At 40.3% G+C, this 23,707-nt stretch overlaps 2 protein-coding genes across 2 annotated transcripts; both read left to right on the top strand.

Annotated features, from left to right (window-relative positions):
* The first annotated feature begins 11,148 nt into the window (after nt 1-11,148).
* si:ch211-199f5.1 (protocadherin-8) lies at nt 11,149-16,450 on the top strand. Its single transcript, XM_067517183.1, has 3 exons — nt 11,149-13,828; nt 13,910-14,108; nt 14,399-16,450. The coding sequence occupies exons 1-3, from the start codon at nt 11,399-11,401 to the stop codon at nt 14,710-14,712; spliced, it is 2,943 nt and encodes a 980-aa protein (XP_067373284.1). The 5' UTR covers nt 11,149-11,398; the 3' UTR covers nt 14,713-16,450.
* cnmd (chondromodulin) lies at nt 16,446-19,558 on the top strand. The gene is made up of 6 exons (XM_067517185.1): nt 16,446-16,557; nt 17,146-17,286; nt 17,405-17,518; nt 17,675-17,828; nt 18,255-18,442; nt 19,000-19,558. Exons 1-6 carry the CDS (start codon nt 16,504-16,506, stop codon nt 19,225-19,227), a joined length of 879 nt encoding a protein of 292 aa, XP_067373286.1. The 5' UTR covers nt 16,446-16,503; the 3' UTR covers nt 19,228-19,558.
* The last annotated feature ends 4,149 nt before the right edge of the window (nt 19,559-23,707 follow it).

Raw genomic sequence — 23,707 nt, 5'->3', positions numbered from 1 at the left:
TTGTGAGATTTGTTGACAATAAAACATTGATTTCAGCTTTGTTCTCAGAGTCAGAGATGTGTTATTTTCAAATTTTTATCCATAATTTCGGTAAATGAACCCTTTACAGCACCACACACAGTAGTCTTGGCTAGCAGTATATTTTGTAAAAAGCAAATGTCTCCATTGTTGTCTCTTACCTGTACATTCTGAGTGCTGTCACCGCCTATCACCACAAAGATCAAGCAGGGAACTCTCCTGCCAGCCTAAATCACTTTCTCTGATGCTCCCTCATGTTCAGTGTCTTTGCCTTAGTTCAATGTTTCCATACAAACTGCTGTGCACAGCTAGATACCATGGGATCAGTTTGTTGGGGCCATGTAGACAAACTGTCAAAAGTGAAGTGTTGAATCAAAGTGACAACTCAGACATACAAAAAAATGCTCTAAGATTTTATAGATAAAGGGCTCATGATGTTCGGTACTAGTTTGTGTAAATTTGGATAAGGCACTCGAACCAGGCTAGAGGAACAGTTGTATAAACTCCTGTCTGGGTACCCTCCAATGGGTTCCTTCAAAGCTTTATGAAGAGCACGCAAATCTTCTCAACACTACAAGACATTTCAAATGAATTCTTCATTGGCCTGTCAAAAGGCTTTTCCTCTCCCCTCAACACCAGCAAGAGACTGCGGTGATCTACTATGAAATGGCCTCATTGTGCAGAGCATCGAGGATTTCTACGGCTCCATCTCAGGGTGTGCTCTGAACTGTGAATTTCAGATTCAGACAGCCTAAGGCCCAAGGCCATGAGCCGCCAGTGCTGCTGAAGCACTCTGTTGCTTCACACGTCTGAAATTGGCTGACATGTTTAAGTTTGCCGTACCTTTGCTCAATCGTTGTGTGATTCTCTTTGGAAACCACGCAACGCCCCGTGACTCAAGACCTACATGTGTCAGGGCAATGACATCTCTCGTTAACTAATTTTAGTTTGCATTATCAGAACTGCCATATAGGCACATTTCGGTGAGATTTATGGTATGTACAGAAGGGCTGTTAGACACATCCGCTTGTAACAGCGTAATCTGCGAGAGGATATATGACAGATTTGGTCTCCGTATCCCATGGTGCTGTAATCCCTTAATATCTTACCAATAACTATTAAGGATTTAATGTCACTCATACTCTGCCCGGTTTGCCTTGATTTTCTTTCAGTTTTCCTGCGCCCAGGACACCCCAGACTGACTGAGACTATATATCTTTAGTCTCCTCTCAAGGTTCACAGGTCCAGCCATGCAGGGGAAGGATGTTTAGAGGCTGTGTAACAGGAAGTCAAGGTGACCATTTCGACAAGTCTATCCATGTCACGTTAACCTCTTTCTCCTATGTGCAATAGGAAATTAAGACATGAGGTTATATTCCAAAAATAATAACCTTATCTGAAATAAAGGATTTGTAATTCCTTTCATTGCTGTTATTTAAGTAAGCTTTGTCAGCCAAACAACCTTAAAATCTAATCTGAAATAAATGGTTTTTAGATTTACCACAGTGCTGTTATTGAATGAAGCGTTGTCAGCCAAATTGCTTGTATCCAAGCTCAGATTAAAGCCAGCCACAGTGTGAAAAAATGTAGATCACACCAGCTAAGATATGAAAAAGAGAGGAAAAAAAACTTCATATTTGAAGTCTCCTCAAAATTCCCCAGTTAATTTTTTATGGTTGTACCTTTTTAAGAGACATGTCAGTTTGATTTAATGTTCGGCTGAGAGTTATTGGTTTTTGGTGTTTACCTCTTATCACTTCAGAAAACTGGGGAGGCCAATTTATACTCTGGATGCACATAAAGCAGCATCAAAAATTAAGATCTTGACGCCCTGGAAACATTATAAAAGCTTTCTAAAATGCCACTCTGTGTGTAATTGGTTATGCTCTTTTTCTGTGTGTATGTGTGTTAAGAGGATGGCAGGCACTTTAAAATTTATCAGTATTTTCTCTATTCTGTGTTTAGACTGGCATACCCCCGCCTAGCACAAAGCCTTTCATAATGCCCCCCTTTTTCTGACTGCAGCTTCATCTGCAGCTTCACTCGCTCACTCACTGGACGACAGGCAGTTTGCATCTGAACGATGGAAGTGCAGCCTGGATGTTGTTTTTAAACTTATGTTAGCGATGCCTCCAGTTTGCTTTTGTGAGGGTAGAATTTTAAACAATAAACAATCCAGCTGCAATAAGTGTTCACTGACACATGTGCAGCCGCACTTGATTTTTTAAAAATGTCTTTAGAATTAGGCTTTATAGTGAAGAAATTGTCTTATGCGGTTCAAAGGATTTGAAGTGGAAGAAGAGTGGATTGATGTTTGCGCGGCGAGCCCCTGAGTGGAACTGGCCCAGGGTCTAATCAGAGACCAGCAACGCACACCTCCTCAGCTCCCCTCCCTTCCCACAGCCATAGGATTTTCTCTCACTATTCAGGGGCTGATAGATGAGTCTCTCTTTGTATTTCAGCCATGCACTTTCTTAAATCTGAAAAGCCAATTCATCTTGGGAGGAGGAGGGAGTGAAATAAAAACTTCAAAACTCATATTTTCACTCCCTGCCAGTGCTCGAGTGTCATTCACAGGCTCCCTAAGCACTTTGTCTCTCCATTAATTGTCTCGGTGCTTCACCCACATCACGTGCCTTAACTACAACTGCAGCTGCACACATCGTAACTTGGCCATTCCCTCCTGTTTTGTTCTCCATGTTGATAAGTTCACAACAGATGTACAGACAGTTTCATTGGGGAAAGATATCACACAAAAAATGGGAAATGTGTTTCTGTTTCCTTATGGGCTGGATTAATCTTTGCTTTTTGGGTACAGTGCATTTTAGACATTCAGGCAAAGTAGCTTATCTACACTCGCTGTCAAAGAGAATTCAAGCATTTAGTGAACCAGACAAACAACTAGTGTAATAAATCATCCCGTTTTGTGTAGTAGGGCATCAGAGAGGCTGCTGTGTGGACAGGCTGTTTGAAGTTTCAGGCACCTTCATTACACACATGTCAACAACATGTACAAAGTTTAATGGTCCTGTAGTAAAAACTTGGGGGCATTTCTTTACACTTGCCGTAGCAAAAATGAAAGCCTATTTTCCAAGAAGACTGTTTTTCAACCAGAAATACAATATACACGCCAGATTTTTGTTAAATCCCACAGTGGTTTACAGTGTCCGTGTGTTGAGAGAGAAACTGTGTCATGTTTAATTAGCAAATTCTCAGAGTGAATGTGGACACCTTGTTGACACATCCATTCCACATGAGCTATTGCTGATTCCTTTGAATGCAATTTACATAATTATACCTCATTTAGTCCTGTGAAGCACATGCCTCAAACATCATGTTGCTTGCAGCAAAACAGCATGAGGAGAAGCAGCCATATTAATGCTAGTGGCAAGAAAACACTAAATGTTGAAGCTGCTTCCTCCATCTGTATTGTATGAGACATTATGGTTTCGCTGGATTAGATATGACCCCCAACCCCCTCATATAAACACAAACACACACACACATTCACACACAAAACAAGCACTGCCTCCTCTTAAAACATACACACAAAGAGAGAAAATCCCAGTGCCTGAGAAAGATGACCCACATTTCTACAATGCTTAGCACTTACTGTACATATTTAAGTTGATCCACCTTCAATATGCAAAGCCCATAGTGTACCGCCTCATTCCAAAACATAAATTCTCATTTACATGCACAATATTGCAAAACGAGACTCACCACCGGTGAGTCTATAAGCTCTCTGGTAACATTCAAAGTCAAACACCACTCATCTTCCCCAAAGAACAATGAAGCATGACAGTCTGAATTGCCAGAACGTACTGTCAGAGGGCTCCTCCAAAGCTCCCGGCTCTGAATTTCCCTCTGAATCTTCTCTTGCTCATCTAATAACTTTGTTTATGTCTGCTATGGGACATGTCTGTAGAGACACCTTGAACACTGGGATACAGCTCTCAGTCCAAACATAAAGAAAGGAATGAAATATTCACCAGCCTTATTGTTTCCAAACTCCAGGAGAAGAATCAATAAAACATAACATTGGCTTCTTTCTGAATTTAAGACTTCCAATGGGGTTTGAAACCCCCAAGTGACATCGAAGGCTTTATTCTTGAATATGAAAACGCCAGAGTTATATTTTGATGTTTGCATTAATCAGCAGAGAGCATCTTCAAAACAAAAAGATCTGATGTTGCCTGTGGGATCTGTGGCCATCTGAGATTTCACAGCCTGTATTTAAAAGCTTGTTTTGAAGAATGCATTTTAACAACATAAAATAAGCTAAGATATAATATTGTCTCTTATAGCTTGTCTACAAAACCTAATCCTTTTTTCTTGTATGCCACAGATTTTTAATGTCTTGATCTGTCCCCTCGGTGAGTAAAACTGGACTCAAAGAATGTTATGTTTAACCACAACCCTCATTTGAAGGTTAGACCTGTGTGAAGTGTGTCACCGTTAGCATCACAATGTTGCAATTATGCAGACCAGGTCAACATATGTAAATACCAGACAAAGGACATGGCTAAATAAAAGGGGCATGCGACCCCATTACAGAGTTATTTCAGATGTAAACAAAATCCTTTTAGCTCTGAATTGTCTAGAAAATCAACAGTAGCATTTGTACTGTGGATTTCCTTATCCAGCAGGAATAGCTACTGTAAAATGCACTGCTTGTCAAGAAAGGGTTGCCATTATGGAAAATATGGCACTCAGCTTTCTTGCAGAGAGTTTGATGGGAGGGTTGAAAACACCCTCATATCTGCCCAAGAAATAAAGCTACAGCCAGCAGCCAGTTAGCTTAGCTTAGCATGAGAACGGGAAACACTGAAAAACAAATAACCAGGGTCTGTCCAAAGATAAGAAAATCCACCAACTAAATTGCTACTATTTGGTTCTTGTACACTTGGTCGTGGTGGTTTTATTTGAGATTGAGAAGAGTGGGAGAGCACATCGTGTTATGTCTCAGTTCCCCTAGACCAGGGACATGACAGTAATAATTAAGAATTTAGCATAACTACAAGCACAGTAAGCCTATGTGATAATATCTTCAACATGTGTAACGGAAATGTTGTATTTTCATGAGTCATTGACTGAAAACACAACAATGCAGAGGAAGACACAGAAATACAGAGTATTGAGTTTTTTAAGGTGTGCAGTCTCCCAGTAGAGCAATTTTCAGTTGAGCTGAGCTCCACCACAGTGTGATTTGCCTCTGATTTCTAATCTTTGTAAAAGAATGCAAAGCTAAGTGCCTCCTGCAAACGCAGACTATCATGGCATTTCTTCAGGCACATTATGGACCAGAGTGATTAGAGAACTTAAAATGCAAAGGCATCCCTTGAAACTGAATGCATTTACAATCCCATTAAATATGGAATTGTGTCTGTGGGCCAACAGTAAATTTGAAATATCTTCCCACTGCAACAATTTTTTTTCTCATTCATTTTCCGTTCGCCACTTGTTCCTTCACTCACTTAGTGAATCTGTTTGAGGCTGTGAATAATTTGCCAGTAACTTTCATGGAAATCTCGACACAATTACATTACATTAATCACTAAAATGCTATCACAATTTTCCATCAGCATTATGCAGATATTTTTTATGACTGATGATTCTGACAGTTTGTTGCTTTGCTGTAATAAAATAACACATATAAATAGTAATAAACTTATATCCACTCAAACATTAATATAAAATGTAGCTTTACTTCAGAGCCTGAGATGCAGAATAAAGTCTTTCCTTAGAATTGGCCTCGAGCTCATGTATTTAAAGTGTCCAGTTCTCGTATGTGTTTTTATTAACTGCAAAGCATATGAAACACATATATCCACATAACATGAACTTATGATGATAATGAGTAGAAGATCCGTCATAGCAAAGAATTCAATACTACATTTTATATCACTAGAAAATACAATTAAATCTAACAGTCTATGTAAATGAAGCTCCAACTAAGCAGCCATCTGGTAAATAACATTTCTCATTCATTAGAAAACATTAACTTAAAATAAATTTACATAAATTCTGTGTCCCAGTTCAAACTAACACAATAATATACTGTAATAACACATCTATATTACAGCCATTTGACCTGGTTTAAAATAATCCAATGAGAATCAATCACACTAAATCCACTTGACTCATTAAAGTAAAAATCAGCCTACGCAACGTGGCTCTAAATTGAGCAGTATAAAAAAACAGTTAAATTAACTATACTGCATTATGATGTACTCCGTGACACAATACAAATGTGGTACCTTGGACAAGATTACTACAACACCTTATTATTTTGGCTCCATAGATGAAAGTGTTTGTTGATCTGCACCCTAGAAGATGTATCCTGCTGAGTTAAATGTCCACCAACTATGGATTGGTGTGGAATTGCCAATAAAGTTGGAATAATTCAGTTTTTAGACACATTCCTCTTTTTTGCAAAGGTTAAATGTGGTTTACTTTTCAGTGTGATGTGTTTGGAAGAGATCAATACATGCACTTTATCTATCAAGAATAAATGACATTGTCACAATAATTTCATGAAAAGAAATAAAAAATATTTGATTGCAAATTAATGAGCAACAGTTGTCCATGAGAGTAGATCATGATATTCATGAACATGATCATGAACACATTTGTCTCACTCTCATGGCAGCGCAGCAGGCTGTAACACAACTATATAAACTCACAAAGTTCACATGACTAAAGTGTGAAGAAACACAGTGTCGTGGCATTTACCTTTATTGTGAGTCTTGCTTGTGTAAGTGTCAGTATTCACCCTCCTTTAAATTCTGTTTGGTCCCCATCACCTCCTGTGGGAATTAGCTGATTCTTTAGCTGCTAAATGTTTCTCTGTGTTCACCAGCTAGTTGCCATGTCTGTTAGTTGGTGTTGCAGCTCGGCTGCTGTCAGTGTTTTCAGCACTTTTCACTTAAAACTTCTACTTGTATTGAGTACAAAAGCCAAAGTATGCAGTTAACTCCAGCGTGTTGCTTAATTGTACCCTCTAAATTTGGATTCTTAATGACAGCTAAAGTTAAAGACAACATCAAACATTTAAATTAACCAATTTTGTAATAGTAATTTTCATCCAATAAAGAATCAGTGATAGAAAGAAAAACTTCATAATTCAAATTGTCTTAATAGATACTTATTTACCCAGCACTTTTCAACATTGGAAGAAATTAATTGGAAAAAGAGACATAAGCAGGTTACAAATTAAATTTCACCTTCTATTTTTTTTTATTAGATAAACTTTTATGTACTTAATAAAAATATAAAATGGTGAAGTAGAGTGGGGATATGTTTCTTTCTCATTACAGGCCATCTCAACAATCTATCATGAGTAAGATTGAATCTGACCAATAATAATTTGTATTATATGTAATAAGTATTTGAGCACTGCACATTTTAAAGGCAGGATGCTTGTTAGTCAGGGGTGTAAAGGTCTGTATATCTGTCTATATGTCTGCCTGTCTGTCCGTATGTATGTATGTATGTATGTATGTATGTATGTATGTATGTATGTATGTATGTATGTATGTATGTATGTATGTATGTATGTATGTATGTATGTATGTATGTATGTATGTATGTATGTATGTATGTATGTATGTATGTATGTATGTATGTATGTATGTATGTATGTATGTATGTATGTATGTATGCATGTATGTATGCATGTATGTATGCATGTGTGTGTGTGTGTATGTATGTTTTAGAGCAGAGTTTTGTTAAATTAAGTAAGTTAAGTAAGTAAGTCGTACTTAAGCTGGAAAAAGCTAGAAACGTAGGTTTATAAAATCAATTTATTGAATGCTAACACACTTAAATTATATTTTCTTGCACCAAAACAACATTTAAACAGATGTTTTACAATGTGATAATCTCTAATTATGGTAACAAATACATTCTGTCACAGATGTTCTTAGTTGGAAAGCGTACAGTACACTGCTACAATTGCCCACCTACCTTTGTTGTTTACAGCAGCCCCTATTATTTCAATGTGTCTCTGTGGGCTTTTTCACTGTGTTTCAGATCATTTAGTATAATATTGGTATTGTTAGCATTATTGTTTCAGATTATTGTTAGTGCTTCAACCACAGCACGCTGTGGACTCTGTGGGCTAATGAATTGTTGTGAGCTAAATACAAACAAGCTGCTTTCTTCAACAACTCTCCTCCGTGCTTGTATGAAATTGTAAGCAGAGATAGATGTTTGATGGAAAAAGACTGACTTTGTGTTTCTCAGTAACCCATCAGAAATAAAAAGTACAAGAAAAACATACCAGTAAAAAAAATCACTCTATTAAATCTAATTAGCTCCACAAGACGTTTGAAAAAATATCAAAAAAAGAATGACTGAATGTTTCAAAAATTTAATAAGTTAGCTTAACAGGTTAAACCTATTTTTGCAATAAATTAAACACTAGTGAAGCAAATACTGTAACATTTTTGGTTTGAGCCACAGAAATGATTATAATGTTTTTACATCCAAATAAGACAATGCAGAGTTTTCTACATGGCTACAAGTATGACAACACCTGAGCAGAGTACAGTGCATTCCGAAAATATTTTCATCCCCTTAAATTTTTTCTTTTTTATTATGTTGCAGCCTGATACTACAATTGTTTCTCAATAATCTACACTCAGTACCCCATAACCACAAAGTGAAAACAGTGTAATACATTTTACAAATGTATTACACAAATACAAATGTATGAAATACATTTTTCATACATTTTTACAAATGTATGAAAAAGAAAAAAAGGATCACAATGGCCTAAGTATTCAGACCCTCTGCAGCAACACTTGGAATTAACCTCAGGTGCCTCCCATTTCTCTTGATCATTGCTGAGATGTATTACACCACCTGTAGGGGGCTTGGTGGAAAAGTGGTAGAGCATTGGGTTGGGATACAGAAGGCCATGGGTTCGAATTCCACTCCACCAGGTGCGTCCCTGCCCAGCCACCAAGGCTGAGAAGGCTGAATGGAGTTTTTTGTTTTTTTGTTTTTGTCCTTTCGCCTTATCCTGTGAGTTCTGGGTCGCCACAGCGGACCGGGCTTGGATCTGCACTGCATTACTGGGGATGGGAACACGCTGTTAGTGGTTCAGTGTCTTGCCCAGAGACACTTCGACATATAGCCTTGCCATTGCCAATGCCAATGCCTTACCAACTGCTGTCCCTACAAAAAAGCTGAATGGAGTATAGTGCAGAAATAACCTCAGACTGGGCCAGAGGTTCACCTTCCAACACGATAACAATCCTCAGCACACAGCCAAGACAACACAGGAGTGGCTTTGAGACAACTCTGTTAATGTCCTAGAGTGGCCCAGCCAGAGCCCTGACTTGAAGCCTATTAAACATCTCTGGAGAAACCCGAAAATGGGAATATGGACTCAGTGGCTAAATGTGTGGATATTTGTCATTGTTTTGGCTGAGCTCCTTACTTCCAATAAATAAAAATCTTACTGCAATTGATGACATTGATGACAATTTGTAAAGAAAAATTCCCCAATCCAGAAGTGCAAAGCTTGTCACGTCATATGGAAAAAGACTTGAGGCTTTAATTGCTGCCAAAGGTGCTTCAACAAAGTACTGAGTAAATGGTTGGAATACTAATGTACATACAATATTTCAGTATTTCCTTTTTAATACATTTATAGACATTTCTAAAATTCAGTTTTCACTTTGTCATTATGGGGTACTGGGTGTAGATTAATGAGAAACAAATTCATGTAAGCAACTGTAATATTAGGCTACAACATAACTAAACAGAAAAAAATGAAAGGGGGTCTGAATACTTTTTGAATGCACTGTGTGTGAACAATCAAAGATTTTACCATAATATATTTAATGATATATTGTTATCATGATATTTGTTGTTATGTGATTCCAAAGTCATACCATGCATAACACACTTCTGGGAAAGCTTTCCGGGAGACTGAATCCTGTCTGCAGAGCTTTGTTCCCATTCAGCCACAAGATCATTAGTGAGGTCGGGCACTGATGTTGGTCGATAAGGTTTGTCTCACAGTCACTGTTTCATGTTCATCTGTTGTTCAAAAAGTGCTGGATGGGGTTGAGATGAGGGTTGAGATGAGGGCTTCGTGGAAGCCAAGCCATTATTTCTTTTCACTGTAACGTTAAAAACGTATAAAAGGAAGGCCCCTTATAGAAATGGTTGCTAAAATTCTGAAAGCACATTATTGTTGAAAATGTCATCAATTGCAGTAAGATTTTCCTTTATTGGAAGTAAGGAGCTCAGCCCAAACAATGACAAATATCCACACCTTTAGCCACTGAGTCCATAGAGTATTCACATTATCCCCCTGAAGAAAATAAATGTCTCATCCAGTATCACGGAACACATAATACTGAATTGAATGTTATTGGAAATTATTAGAAGCTGGGCGAGGCTTCGCACAGCAGGTTGTTGTAGTCAAAGCCCAGACATAAATCCATAACCTCATAGGTAGCTAATAAACCCTTTTTGGTGGATGATTTACTATGCTTTAGAAATATAAAGACGACTAGAAAAGTGAATTATCTCTTGAACTTGAATTTTGTCACCGAACCTCTTGAATAAAGTTCAGCCCCTCGTGGTGTGGTATTGCACAATGCTGATTCTTTTTGTCTTCCTTTACTACTTTTCCTACTTTACTACATAGCAGATAGCCAGAAAAAAATTCTGCTATTGTTCACTATATGAAGAGATCGATGCAGTATAACCACTTCTTCAAAAAGGCTGTGGATGCTTTAGCGCCTGTGTCTCCAGATAATTAAGCTGTTTTCTCAGCTCACCAAAAGCTATTAAGTTGGTGTGTTGTGTGCATTTGTGTGTGCCTGTGTGAGCGTAGGTGCTTGCTCAGCCCAGGCAGTGAACTGAACATCAAAAGAAGAAGAAATAGGCTTTTGCTTCATAAAACCATCACTCAGTAATGGTAATAAGACGATAAACAGTGCAGGAACTATCTTCAAGCAATGCCATATCTTTCTGCCCTTTTTTCTGATTTGCAACTTCCTTCAGTGTGCGCTCTCCAAACAGGCTTAAAGCGTTTCACTTTTTTTCCCCCTCAATTTTTTTTATTTATTTAATTTTTTTTCAGAAGGGGGTATTTTTAATTCTTAAGCGAGGGATTGGTCACACTTCGTCTCATTAGCATGAGGAGCTGTATAAACCCCGCCACTGCAGAATTTTGAGCTGTGTAGAAGGCGAGGCAACAAGCGTGCGACTGGCTGCGCGCAAGGAGCGAGCAACTTTCACTTTCAGCACAGTTCAGTTCATAAAGGCGGGAGCTGCATGGAGAGCTCACTCCAGAGGTGAACTAATCTGTTCAGCACACAAAGAGGCTGCTTACCGAGGGAAGATTACAACAAAGATGATACGGGCCAAATGCACAACTCATGGGCACAGGTGGATTCTTTTATTCTCAACCCATTGTTTTTTATTCAGCTCACTGGCTCAATCCGAAGGAAATACTATTCGATACCAGACCCGTGAGGAGGACGCACCAGGTACAGTCATCGGAAACCTAGCCAAGGACATGTCCTTGAGTCTGTCTCATTCCTCCAAGACCAATTTTAGGATGATGAAACAATTCAATGATTCATTCATCAGGGTACGAGAAAGCGACGGGGAGCTCACTGTCGGAGAGCGAATCGACAGAGAAAGAATCTGCAGACACACTCCACAGTGTCTCATTACTTTTGACGTGGTAAATTTCTCCAAAGATCGCTACAAATTAATTCACGTTGAGGTGGAAGTAAAGGACACCAATGACAACTCTCCGGAGTTTCCAAACAAGGAATCTGTGGTGGAGATCTCAGAGAATGCAGCAGTGGGGTCCCGGATCCCTTTAGACCCAGCTGTGGACGCCGATGTCGGGTCAAACTACATCCAAAGCTATCAGATTTCTGTCAACAGTCATTTTACCATTGATGTGCTCCTGAGAGCGGATGGGGTTAAATATGCGGAATTGGTGCTAATGAAAGAACTAGACAGGGAGACTCAGTCCTCATATACTGTGGAGTTGGTCGCCACAGACGGAGGAAACCCATACAAATCGGGGTCAACAAAGATTACTATCAAAGTGACGGACTTTAATGACAACAGTCCCGTTTTTGACCAGAACAGTTTCTCCGTCAGTTTGCCAGAGGACGCCCCGGTCGGCACCGTTATACTGGACCTAAACGCAGTTGATGCTGATGAGGGTTTAAATGGAGAGGTCGTCTACGGTTTCGGGAAACAGCTTTCTCATGAGGTCCGAGAACTTTTCCAAGTTAATAACAAATCCGGTCGCCTGACGCTCAGAAAGCCTGTGGATTTTGAGGACAAAAGCACCTATGAGCTAGACGTGCAGGCGACTGATCTGGGACCCAACCCGACCCCCTCCGTGTGCAAAATCATCATTCATGTCACAGACGTTAATGACAATGCCCCAGAAATTAGCATCACCCCGATGACCTCCATCACGACAGGCATCGCGTACATCAGCGAGACGGCAGACAAGGACAGTCTGGTGGCGCTGATCAGCACCCTGGACAGAGACTCGGGTGTTAACAGCCAGGTCCACTGCATGTTATACGGCCACGACCATTTTAAACTCCGACAGGCTTATGAGGACAGCTACATGATAGTGACAGCAGCAGCCCTAGACAGGGAGAGGATTAGTGAGTACAACCTGACGATCATGGCTGAGGATTTTGGGTCACCTCCGCTGAGAAAGATCACTCAGTACACCATTAGACTCAGCGACGAGAATGACAACGCCCCTCACTTCACCAAGGCTCTCTATGAAGTTTCAGTGGTGGAAAACAATGCCCCGGGCGCTTACATCACCACAGTTGAGGCCAGCGACGCAGATCTGGGGAACAATGGGAAAATTACTTACAGGCTTGTGGACAGTGTCATTATGGGTTCGCCAGTGAACACCTTTGTGTCGCTGAACTCGGTGTCTGGCTCTGTATACGCGCTGAGAAGTTTTAATTATGAAATAATGAAACAGCTAGACGCACACGTCCAAGCAACTGATGGGGGCTCGCCACAGCTGCAGAGCACAGCTGTCATCAGATTAAAAATAGTTGATCAGAATGACAACCAACCTTCTATTATAGAGCCGCCCCTTTACAAAGGATCTGCTGAGGTGTTCTTGCCCAGAGATGCACCTGCAGGTTATTTGGTAACCCAGATAAAGGCCACAGATGCTGATGAAGGCATAAATGCACAGCTGTCCTATAAAATCACCGAGGGGGGACACCTGGGTTTCTCTATTAACAAGGACACAGGAAAGATGCGCGTGAGCCAGCAGCTGTCATATGAGCTCACAGACAATGTCAAACTGACAGTGTCGGTCAGTGACAATGGAGCCCCTCCACTCACCTCTACAGCAATTATACACTTAAGTTTCATAGAAGGTACTCTGCCCAGCTTGCCTTCCTTGGCTCAAAATGGCAGCGAGGAGCTCTTTGAATGGGACATGTCCATAGCCATAATCATTATCCTGGCAGGCAGCTGCTCTCTTCTCCTGCTGGCTATCATTCTCATCACAACCATTTGCAGCCGACGGAAAAGAGAGACAAGGGAGGGGGGGTATGCTGAAAAAGAAGACATACCAAATGTGGAGAAAGTGGAAAGTGGTCATATTGATTCAGTGATTGCCAACCACAAAGGCAAAGTGTTTGATGGCCATCCATTTCCAGAGAAACCTCCACTGGCTAGCAGCAATACAACAGAGGTAGACTGTGAGGATGGAAAGCAGACAGTAGGCATCTTTGAGTCAAATAGCAGGGTGATGGAGGGTAAATTAAAGGTAAGTTATTTCAAGTTTGTCACATGCTATGTTGCTGTCTCTTGCATTTTGAAAAATGTGTGTGATTCTGTGTGGTTACAGGGCTATTCTACACTGCCAGGATACGGGAAAGAAACTGTCAGGCCGATAACAATATGGAAGGGTAATTCATTCACAACCATCTCAGCGAGAGAACCCCACATCAGCGGCAAGGACAGTGGAAAAGGGGACAGTGACTTCAATGATAGTGATTCTGACATAAGTGGAGATGTACACAAGAAAGAGTCACCACCAACAAACAGTGAGTGTCACGAAAACACGCAAAAAGATAATAAAATAGAAATGTAGAGGGAACATGTGTCAGATAAGAGGATCTGCAAGTCCATGTAGTGATGTGCTGCATTTAGAGAAATGTATATTTTAATACAGTGTAAGGAGGCTGTACCCAAAGTCAACAATACATTTTTCAGTCTACTGGACACATTATGACTGAATTAACATGGGCGCACTGGGGTCTTCCCACTACGTGAAATGAGCCAGCAACTGTGTGCTTGGTACATAGTGCACTGACAGCTCCACTGTCTTCCACAGGTCTCTGGGCATGCACAAGCGAGTGCAAAGTGTTGGGACACTCCGACCGCTGCTGGAGCCCTTCAGCTACAAGGCCCAACACCAGCCTGGCCTGTGGTCCGCACCTCTCAACGTTCTCCAAGGTGGCGTCGCTTCCCCGGGACAGCAGAAGGGAAAACTACTACCCGGCTCACATACCTAAAACCAACGGTCTGCAAAGTGTATACGAAAAAGTTCAACACCAGGAATTTGATTATATTCTTGTTGGGCCGCCGACACCTGCCAGAATACAGGAAACAGATGAGATATCCATTCCAGAGTACACAAACTCGTAAATGAAAGGTCCAAAAGCCATCCAAATGGATTTGTCTCCATATTGTACAGTACTTTTATCTTAATTGACTCTGTGTTGGATTGTTGCAGTGTCAGTAGTATGTCACGTGTCTTTTATCTCATATCAAGACTGTTCATTGTATCATGTGTAATATGCAAGATTTTGTATATTAATAATATATTTTTCATAATGATTCAATGTAAAGAAGATTTTATTATGAATTTTCAAGAGCATGTGTTACTGTTCGAGGGGCGTGACCCTTTATGGACATTTAGGCTTAGAAGGGGCTTTTCTGCTGTGGAAAACAATCAATCTGAAAGATTACCATGTTTGTGGTAGATTTTGTCACATTGTTGCACAAATAAATGGTTAAAAGCAATACAAATGTAGGTATCTGGGCTTTAAGGATTTAAATGTAACAGAGAGCACAACCTATTGTGCTAAGCGAATATTTACCAATAACACAGAGCTAAATGCATTTCACTTGCCTTAAAGGCTTCTAAGCAACAATAAGTAAAACGGTTCTCCAAAGAGCTCCGCAAAATTTTAGTCGGCGTAAGCCAGTGTCATATTCTTTTCATTCTACACCATGTAGTTACAACATGGCGATGAATTTGTATGCAAATATTACATTCCTGATCAAATCCTCTTGCAATTACAGTTTTTTTCCAAAGGTCAAAGAATCCCCTCAACTTTGCTGATTGACTCCTAGCTTTCCAATTACCAAAAAAATGTGGATGCATCTGTTTCTAAGCAACAGCAGCACTGCACATTTGAATCTCTTTTCTTACAATGTTTCTCCTTTTTTAAGTTATGATGAGGATTGACTAACCTTGACGACAAAACTACAATTTCATTTTTTGTTTTTTTTGTTTTTTTTGCAGTGTCAAAGCATATAATTCCTAATTAAGCAAAGGTCACGCCTGTGTGCAATACCATACATGGGATTGATTGCATATTGTAGTGTATGACATGAATATAAAGACCTAATGGAAGCTGTTTGTGCAAACTAGACTAAAGAATGTGCAATGTGAACATTTCTGCTGACACCTGCATGTAGCAAAGAGCTGGAGTAAATTGTTAGTAGTAGTAGAGTAGAGTAGTAAACTTGTACAAGACATTATGACTGGCATGAAAGTACTAGAGCATAAACATAAAACTTAAGGTAATGGTTTTTGAAAGGAAACAATTACTCATTGAAGTATTACGCCACAGCCTTTCTTCAAACTTTTACATCACTATCCGAAACCAACCAATCTCTGACAAGCTCAGAGCCTCTTCAGAAGTCTTTGGTACCACAGGATGGCCACCTTTCCTTAGGCAACCAGTACCTTCAGGTAACATTCAGGTGAAGAATTTAGCTCAGAGAATTTGTATCAACTGAACGTCATTCACAGTCAAGCATCACATAACCTTCTGGTGGATAATCTCTCACCGAAGAGAAGGAACAGATATAGAGAAGAAATTACAGAGGACATCATGAGAAAGACTGAGGAAAAAGTCCAAAATATCACTCATGGGTCTGGCTGTTTTGAACGCTACACACATCTGGTAAGACACCCTTAGCAATCTGAACTAATATAACTGATATCTTGAACATATTAAAACATGTATGTATAAGATTGTGTAAAATCCAAAGGTTTCCAGAAATGTTACTCTTTTCCTGGTCGTTGATCAACGTGGGCCATTGCTTACTTTGCTCAATGTGCACTTTCAGGGACAAAGAACGTCCAGCACTATCAGTCACCTCCTGAGATTTGGAGCTTTGGTTCTTGTTATTGGTGCTGTGTTAATGCTGTGTGCATCGATAGCTGCTCTCTACCTGTGGAAAGTCAGTGATAAAAATGTAAGTGACCACAGAGGACTCTGTTGTGCCTATTTCAAGACCTTTTTAAAAACAAATATCTGAAAGTGAACGTGAGTTGGATAATTAGTGGAAAAGAGACGCAAAGATAACAAAAAATATTGATGTTAAAATCTGATTGTTTCTCATTTCTTAAGACTGTCACAAGAGACGTATTTGTTAATGACTCAGAGTCTGTCATCAATCATCACTATCCAGACAGTGAAATTGCATCTTTAATTGTTTACAATAGTTACAAATCACATAAATTGTTCTCGCAACTCAACTGTAGCTTATAAGAAATAGTGTGATGTTTATATATTTATTTAGTGTTCTAATGAGCTCACCTGTAGGGCAAAACCTCAGCATGAAAAGCATCTCCTGTGGGGTTTTGCTCAAATTCTCAGTGTGTGCAAACTATGTAAGATTTTGGTAAAAAGAAAAAACAACCAAATTTACTGTGCAAGGGAATAGCACAAGAAACATGGAGCTTGTTTTCTCTCCGTATGTGACTTTTTTTGTTTTTTCTACAGTGTACTCACATAACTTATCTAATCAGTCATTTCAACTTCCCATTTTGAATGCTGCCAGGTTTATAATGTTCGTTACACTATGAACATCAATGGGGAAGTGAGGGAGGGCTCCATGGAAATTGATTCTGACAACAACCTGGAGAGATTTAAAACAGGGAGTGGAGTTGACGAAGCCGTGGAGATTCATGACTTTCAAATTGTGAGTGAGTTTGTCCTTGTTCTTGTTTCCTGAGGTAGTTCTGCTGAGGCATTTCTATGTGCTTAGCAAAGTAGCAAAGCTGTGAGTGTAAACATGGCATCTCTGTGATTTTGTGCAGGGAATAACTGCAATCCGCTTCGTTGGAGGAGACAAGTGCTATATAAAATCCCAAATCAAAGGCAACCTTCCCCACATGGGAGCTCACAACAAAGAGTCGCTGATGTTTGACCTGGTACAGTATATGAGCTGATACAGAATACTGTGAATTGGAGAGAGGAAAAGAAAGTACAGTGTTAGACGCAGGCAAAAGATCCTTTGGTTTGTTTTAAAATTGTCATTTCTTTTTTCATCTTAGTAATTCAAGGACAATGTCATTTTTTTTTGCCAGACAGATGGATTAATGCCAGTGAGTTTTGATGAGGAGTTCCTCGTGTGGGTTGCAGGAAAACAGTCGCTGAAGGACACCAGTTTTCTGAGCAACAAAATTCTGGGTCTTTGTGGGGAACTTCCCATTTACTGGCTCCAACCTCTTACACCTATAGGTTGCTTTCCTCTCTTTTTTCCGTTATATATTCATTCACCACATATTCTATGAAAATTTGGCCAGCTATCATACAGCATGATCTGCGCCATGTAAACACTGTACATTCCTTCATAGCTTATTTAAGTCCTGGTTGTGATTGTCCTGCTCATCTGCTGACACACTTGTAAAATTTCCCGTCTTGTCTGAGAAGTTGCCGAAGCGTTTGAACATCTTGCACACACGGTACACACCAAAAAAAGGCTCCCGTCTCGTATTAAAAAAGAATGATCTTCAAATATGCAAGACTGCCTGATATCGCTGCAGCAATTTAATTATTCAAGACTTCTGAGGCAGCCCCAGCTATGTAGGATTGAGCTCTAAGGACATGTATGGCGTCCTGTGGATGTTGACCCAATACTCTCGCCTCTTGTGGCCGCTGTAACAGATGGGGAGAGAAGAAAGAGAGACACGCAGCGAGCCAAACGGCAGTTTAACTTGGAGGAGTTTGAGGCTGCTGCTGAGGACAGGGACCTGGTGAGTCATGCAGATGAAGACACCTCCAGAGTCATGGAACAAGATGAAGGGGGGCAATCAAGTGCGGGGTCAGCATACAATCCTGAGAACCCCTACCATGTGAGTACCAACTTCAATCAACAATGTTGTTTATGATAAACAAGACTTCAGAGCTGGTGAATTTTTGATTAACTGTCAAGAGGCATAATCTGAGCCCTAAAGCAACCCTTAAAGTAACATTATGAATTAAAGTTTCTCTGTTTTGTCAACAGTTTTACAGATGACTACATAACACCATCCTTAAAAAGCCTGCCTTGTTAAAAATGTACTCTCAGAAAAATAGAGGTACATGTGGTGGGATAGTGTTAACCTGGATTTAGTCTTTGTGTCAGCTGTGGGTGGTGTGTACAGTGCTGCTGTGGCTGTTGAGTAGGTGTCACATTAGTGACTATAATTACAGGTCACTGGGGTAACAGCTGCCATTCCAAGATGATGAACTTATGAGCTGAACAGAAAATTCCCAGTGGTTATAAAAATTCATTTTGCCTAAGAGAAATGGAGTCATGTGTTTGGGAGGATGAAAAGTTTTTTTTTTTTTTTGAAAACATTTGAATTGCAAATGTGTATAAATTTTAAAAAGACTGCACTTCAAAATTAACATTGATTCCAATCTGCAGCGCAGCGGAGGGGCCAGAACGGAGGGTGCCATGACCTTTGACACCATGTTAGATCACCAGGGGATCTGCTGCTCAGAATGCCAACGCAGCTACACTCACTGTCAGAGAATATGCGAGCCCCTGCGTGGCTACTGGCCTTGGCCTTACAACTTCAGAGGGTGCCAGGTAGCCTGCCGAGTCATTATGCCTTGTAGCTGGTGGGTGACACGTATTTTAGGTGTTGTGTAAGAAAACCTTTTCCCTCTCTCTTAATTTGTAGCTTCTATTTTTATTTCTCTATTTCTAGTTTGACCTGGGCTGACATACTGGGGTAAAACCTGTGCTTATTAGCATAAATGCAGGTAGCACATACTAGAATACCTGCACAGACATATTTTACATATAAACAGGTGCTTTCTCTTTGTGGCATCTATTGCTACTACAGTAAATCTGGAGTATATGGGCTATATTTCTATTTGCAGCAAGCGACTCAAAAGTGAGCACGTTCATTTTTGCATCATGTAATACTGAGGCTTAATGCACTGTACTGTGTTTAATTGAGGGTATGGGACTGAATCCAAATGCTGAGCAGATCATGTACCTTTTCTAACTGAATGGCTTTCAATAAATTCTAATCACAGTATATGCTGGCTTTCATTTCACTGTTTTTTTTTTTTTTTTTTGCATGTGTCACATGTTGTTTCCATGGTTCCACTGTGGGCTTTTCTGATAAAACCGAAGTGACAGCGAGGGTTGCCATAACTTCCATTCACAGCTTAGAATCCGTTTGAGGGCAATGCAATTTGTGCACACTGACATCTGCATTGATGTGAACTAATGTGAGATGAGTGTCATGGCAATGATGGAAAATGTTTCCTTAAAAGTGACATTTTTATTAAATAATTTTTTTTTTTTCTGAAAAGAGGATAGCTGTTGATGCTAAGATACAACATGATCACAGAGACTTTTTTCTCAAAGCTTTTATTAGGGCTTGTTTTATAGGCTATTCTGAATGCCTCAAAATCAAAAGAAATCCGATTACTATCACCAAAGCCATATGCCAACTTTCTAAATAATTGAAGGCAGCCATGTTGCGATCAAGGCGATTTCACAGAGGGTGATCCGGGCACATCAAATTACAACAGATGTGAAATTGCACCATATCTGCCACTAAAACCACATTGAAACTCTGAAGCAGTGTGGGAAACAACACAAAGAGATGCTTGTCTTTTTTGCTTGGAGATTTTTCCTGGTTTCATGGGTGCTTATCACATCTGCAGTGCCGATAAGACGACCTCTGTGCTTCCGTAGGCTATATAATATTAATCCTTCTCCCACGTCTGCAGATGCACTTAAAGGAAGGTGACAAGCATGACATATCCAGGACCTCCCGATGGCTCATGCTCTGGAGTGCAGCCGCTAAAAGAGCCCCAAGTACCCTCAAGTGATGTAAATTTGCAGGGGGAGTCCAATTTCCATCACAGCGCTGTCACTGCCATGGTCATTAAACTAAATCATCCCGCTGTGTGTCACACAGCTCCCATTTTAAAGTCTCCTTAATAATGGAGTTATACTTGGTCTGCAGATTGCAGCACAACAGTGAATTTCTGACCTGACAGCAGTCATAAGAGTATCCTGCACATTATTTCATCTGTAGAAATCACAGACAGACAGTGTGCATGGGCATTCCTTGAAATTGTTAATTAACTGACAGACATTTTATTACCTTTGCAGCACCAGCTCCAGTTCAACCAGACTATACTGTACAGTATATAATCTCTAAAGTTATTAACTGCAGATGGAATTTAAATATGGTGTGTCGTGTGCCTGTTGCTGTTGGCAATTTCCTTGGGTTTCACTCAGAATCTGTTGATACAGCAGCACAAGACAAAGAGCTGTGAGTCTAAGCTAGACAAAAGAAGATAAAAAACACAAAGCAAAAAGAAAAAAACATATCACCACAAGCAACAACTCAAAATGGCATTTAAACTCAGAAAAAATACATAGCTCAGAACAACAGCAGTTTTGTTATCCTGAGGCCCTGTTTCTAAAAAACTTGTTTCCTTTTGCCATTCCTCTCCTAAGAAGAGAAATGTACCCCTGTTGAGTAGAAGAGACGAATGTGTTGGAGAGCAGCTTCGGTGTGTGAGACAGTGGTGCCTTTTTGTTTGTCTCCCCTCTGGAGCCAAGCTTACCCTGGGAGCCCTGCAGGCCAGGGAACAAACAGAGCTTTGTGAGCACTGACCCACTGTGCCCAGCAGCCAGACTGCAAACCTCCACTCCTGTGCTAATAGGAAACCACAGACGAGCAATCCACAGCAGTCGAGGGAGGGGAGCTCTCTCACATCCACCTGTGCTTTCATCATTGCCCATCAAAACAAGCATAAGCAAGCAGGGTGCAGTGGTGCTCTGGTAACTACCTACCAAAAGCTTTTTCACCAGCATCCTCCTGGCACCCAAATGCAGTGAGCCGAATACATCTCAGATGCCTTAGCTGGTGATTTACTTTGTGACATGATGGAATCCTGTTAATCAAGCTCTTGCACTCACTAACGCTTCCTATAAATATGTCAATAGCCTGTCATAAATTTTCTGTAGTTGCCCAGAAGGCATTAGAAGTGTGAATAGAAGTGTGAAGTGAACCACTATAGTAAACGTGTCCTACATTTGATTGCACGTTTTCCATTACATCCAGAAATGAATGAAATAAACAGTAGTGACAGTCCATTTTGCACCTTAACCAGAACACAGAAACCCTTTTAGGCTAGCTCATTATGTTTTTCTGCAAGAAAGCACTGCAATACGTTTATAGATGCTGGCGTTGTGAAAAACCTGTAACCTGCAGTTTCGCACTGGCAATAACAACCCAGGCACAAAATATTTGTCTTTTCTCTTGAATGGTCAGAAATAACATGGCTGGACGAAGGGGGTTGGGGTGCGGTATGGCGGTGGGGTGGTACAAGGCTTAAATGCTTTTTAATCCCATGGTTGAGTGACCACTTGCAGCTCTGCCCAGTAGTCTGACTCTGCCTGCCATTTGCAGGTCTCTCTCAAGTTTCTTTGCCATTGGCTGGAGTCTCTCTCTGTTGCTCTCTGCCTTTTTTTTCACCCTTCTATTTAGTATGCAAGCCCCAAATTGCCATTAATTAGCTGCCTGCTGGTATTGTATAAAGAACTCTGTTTTATTTATTTCACTAAGTTAAAACTGTAAAATTGTCTACAGACTTGGCTGCATTCAGTAAATTACATGTTCTATGTAATGAAACATTATAGCAATTCTCCTGGGTGACTCAATTACTCTGCACACACTACAGGGATTTTCCTTTCTGTGTCTTGCACTTGGTTGCATGGTGCCCTTGTTATGCTTAAATAGAAAAACCTGTAGTGTGGTGTAGGTCTAAATTGGACACAGGAATTTGCATTGTTTTCCGGTGTATATAGGACAGTGGTTTCCTTCCACAATAGCAGTGGATGTCAAGAGTTCCTCCTGAGAACTGGGCATTCACACAGCAGGCATGGGTTCTGTGAGAGGCTGCTGTATAATCAGCATCATACTGTAAATTAAACTGCCTCACGCATCGCTTTTTACCCTTTCGGTGAAATTTAATTTGAAAATCCATGCCAACGGGATTGATATTACAAGAATTTATATTAAAATATGGTATTTGTCAAAACTTCAGTCATTCTAGGATGTACCCCAGAATGCACACATCCTCTGGTGGGGTGCTTAAAAGGGTCTATATATAGCTCAAAGCAGAATCAAATCAAAACTTCACATCTACAAACAGTGGGGAGAAAAACAGCTCCTCCACAAAGCAAGCTTTGCCACATGAAAGCAGAAGTTGTCCAAAGACTTGTGGGAAGTAGTGACAAAGTTTACGAAGAAAAAAGTAAATGTGTTTTTAATCCTCAGCCGCACGTGCAACAATGAGGGAGCCTGAACACTTAGATATGCCACCCCGGGGCCAGGCTCTATACTTAAGGCTTACAACAGGCTCATTATCTCCCTCAACTCACATCAGATCCTAGCAGCAGTTTGTCACAAGCAGGGTCCTCTCTGCCAGTAGGCATCAGACCAATCCTCCTGCAACACTACTGTACATAATTGCCATATGGACAGCATTTTGAGCCAGACTGAAGACTAAAAAGCCCTCCAGGCAGATTCCCCAGATAACTAAATGAATATTTTATCTCATTTCCATCTAATTTGCACCACATTATTATACAGAACTGAAAATTTTAATTAATTGATAGAACAGATCAAACACAGGTTTACGCTTTGATTTTTCGGGAGCTGTTATTTTGATAATTTGCATGACTTTTTTCGCATGTCAAGCTCTTTAATCTCCCCGAATTTCACCATCTCCATATAGAAACACTATAATAAAATATACTGCAAATTAATAACTGTCACTGCACATAAAATGCTTGTCTTGGTTGTGTGAGCAGTTCCAGAGAGAAGTCCCTTTACCTGCCACCCCACTGATTAATTAATTTCACACTGTTTAATTAAATCCACAGTCTGGGGAGTCTGGGCAGCACCATGGGGAGCCCTATCTAAACCCTGGTGAACAAAGATTACTGAAGAAGGTCTGAGACACCCGCTCTCTTGCTGATGTTGACACTGACGTCACCCTTCTCTGAATATCACAGCATGATTATGTCAGCGTCAGCTGGCAGATGTGAGTTTTCACTGCTGAGGTCATGATAGCATTGTACCGTTTGCTGA

This window comes from Channa argus, chromosome 9, assembly GCF_033026475.1.
Source record: "Channa argus isolate prfri chromosome 9, Channa argus male v1.0, whole genome shotgun sequence".
NCBI lineage: Eukaryota > Metazoa > Chordata > Actinopteri > Anabantiformes > Channidae > Channa > Channa argus.
This window is presented reverse-complemented; position numbering and strand designations above follow the sequence as displayed.

Bases quoted from the DNA above. Each gene is read 5' to 3' on its own strand.
- cnmd (XM_067517185.1), top strand. From the start codon at position 16,504: ATGCTGTGTGCATCGATAGCTGCTCTCTACCTGTGGAAAGTCAGTGAT. The intron at 16,558-17,145 runs GTAAGTGACCAC...GAATGCTGCCAG, and splicing joins GGAAAGTCAGTGATAAAAAT to GTTTATAATGTTCGTTACAC. The intron at 17,287-17,404 runs GTGAGTGAGTTT...GATTTTGTGCAG, and splicing joins AGATTCATGACTTTCAAATT to GGAATAACTGCAATCCGCTT.
- si:ch211-199f5.1 (XM_067517183.1), top strand. From the start codon at position 11,399: ATGATACGGGCCAAATGCACAACTCATGGGCACAGGTGGATTCTTTTA. The intron at 13,829-13,909 runs GTAAGTTATTTC...GTGTGGTTACAG, and splicing joins TGATGGAGGGTAAATTAAAG to GGCTATTCTACACTGCCAGG. The intron at 14,109-14,398 runs GTGAGTGTCACG...TGTCTTCCACAG, and splicing joins AGAGTCACCACCAACAAACA to GTCTCTGGGCATGCACAAGC.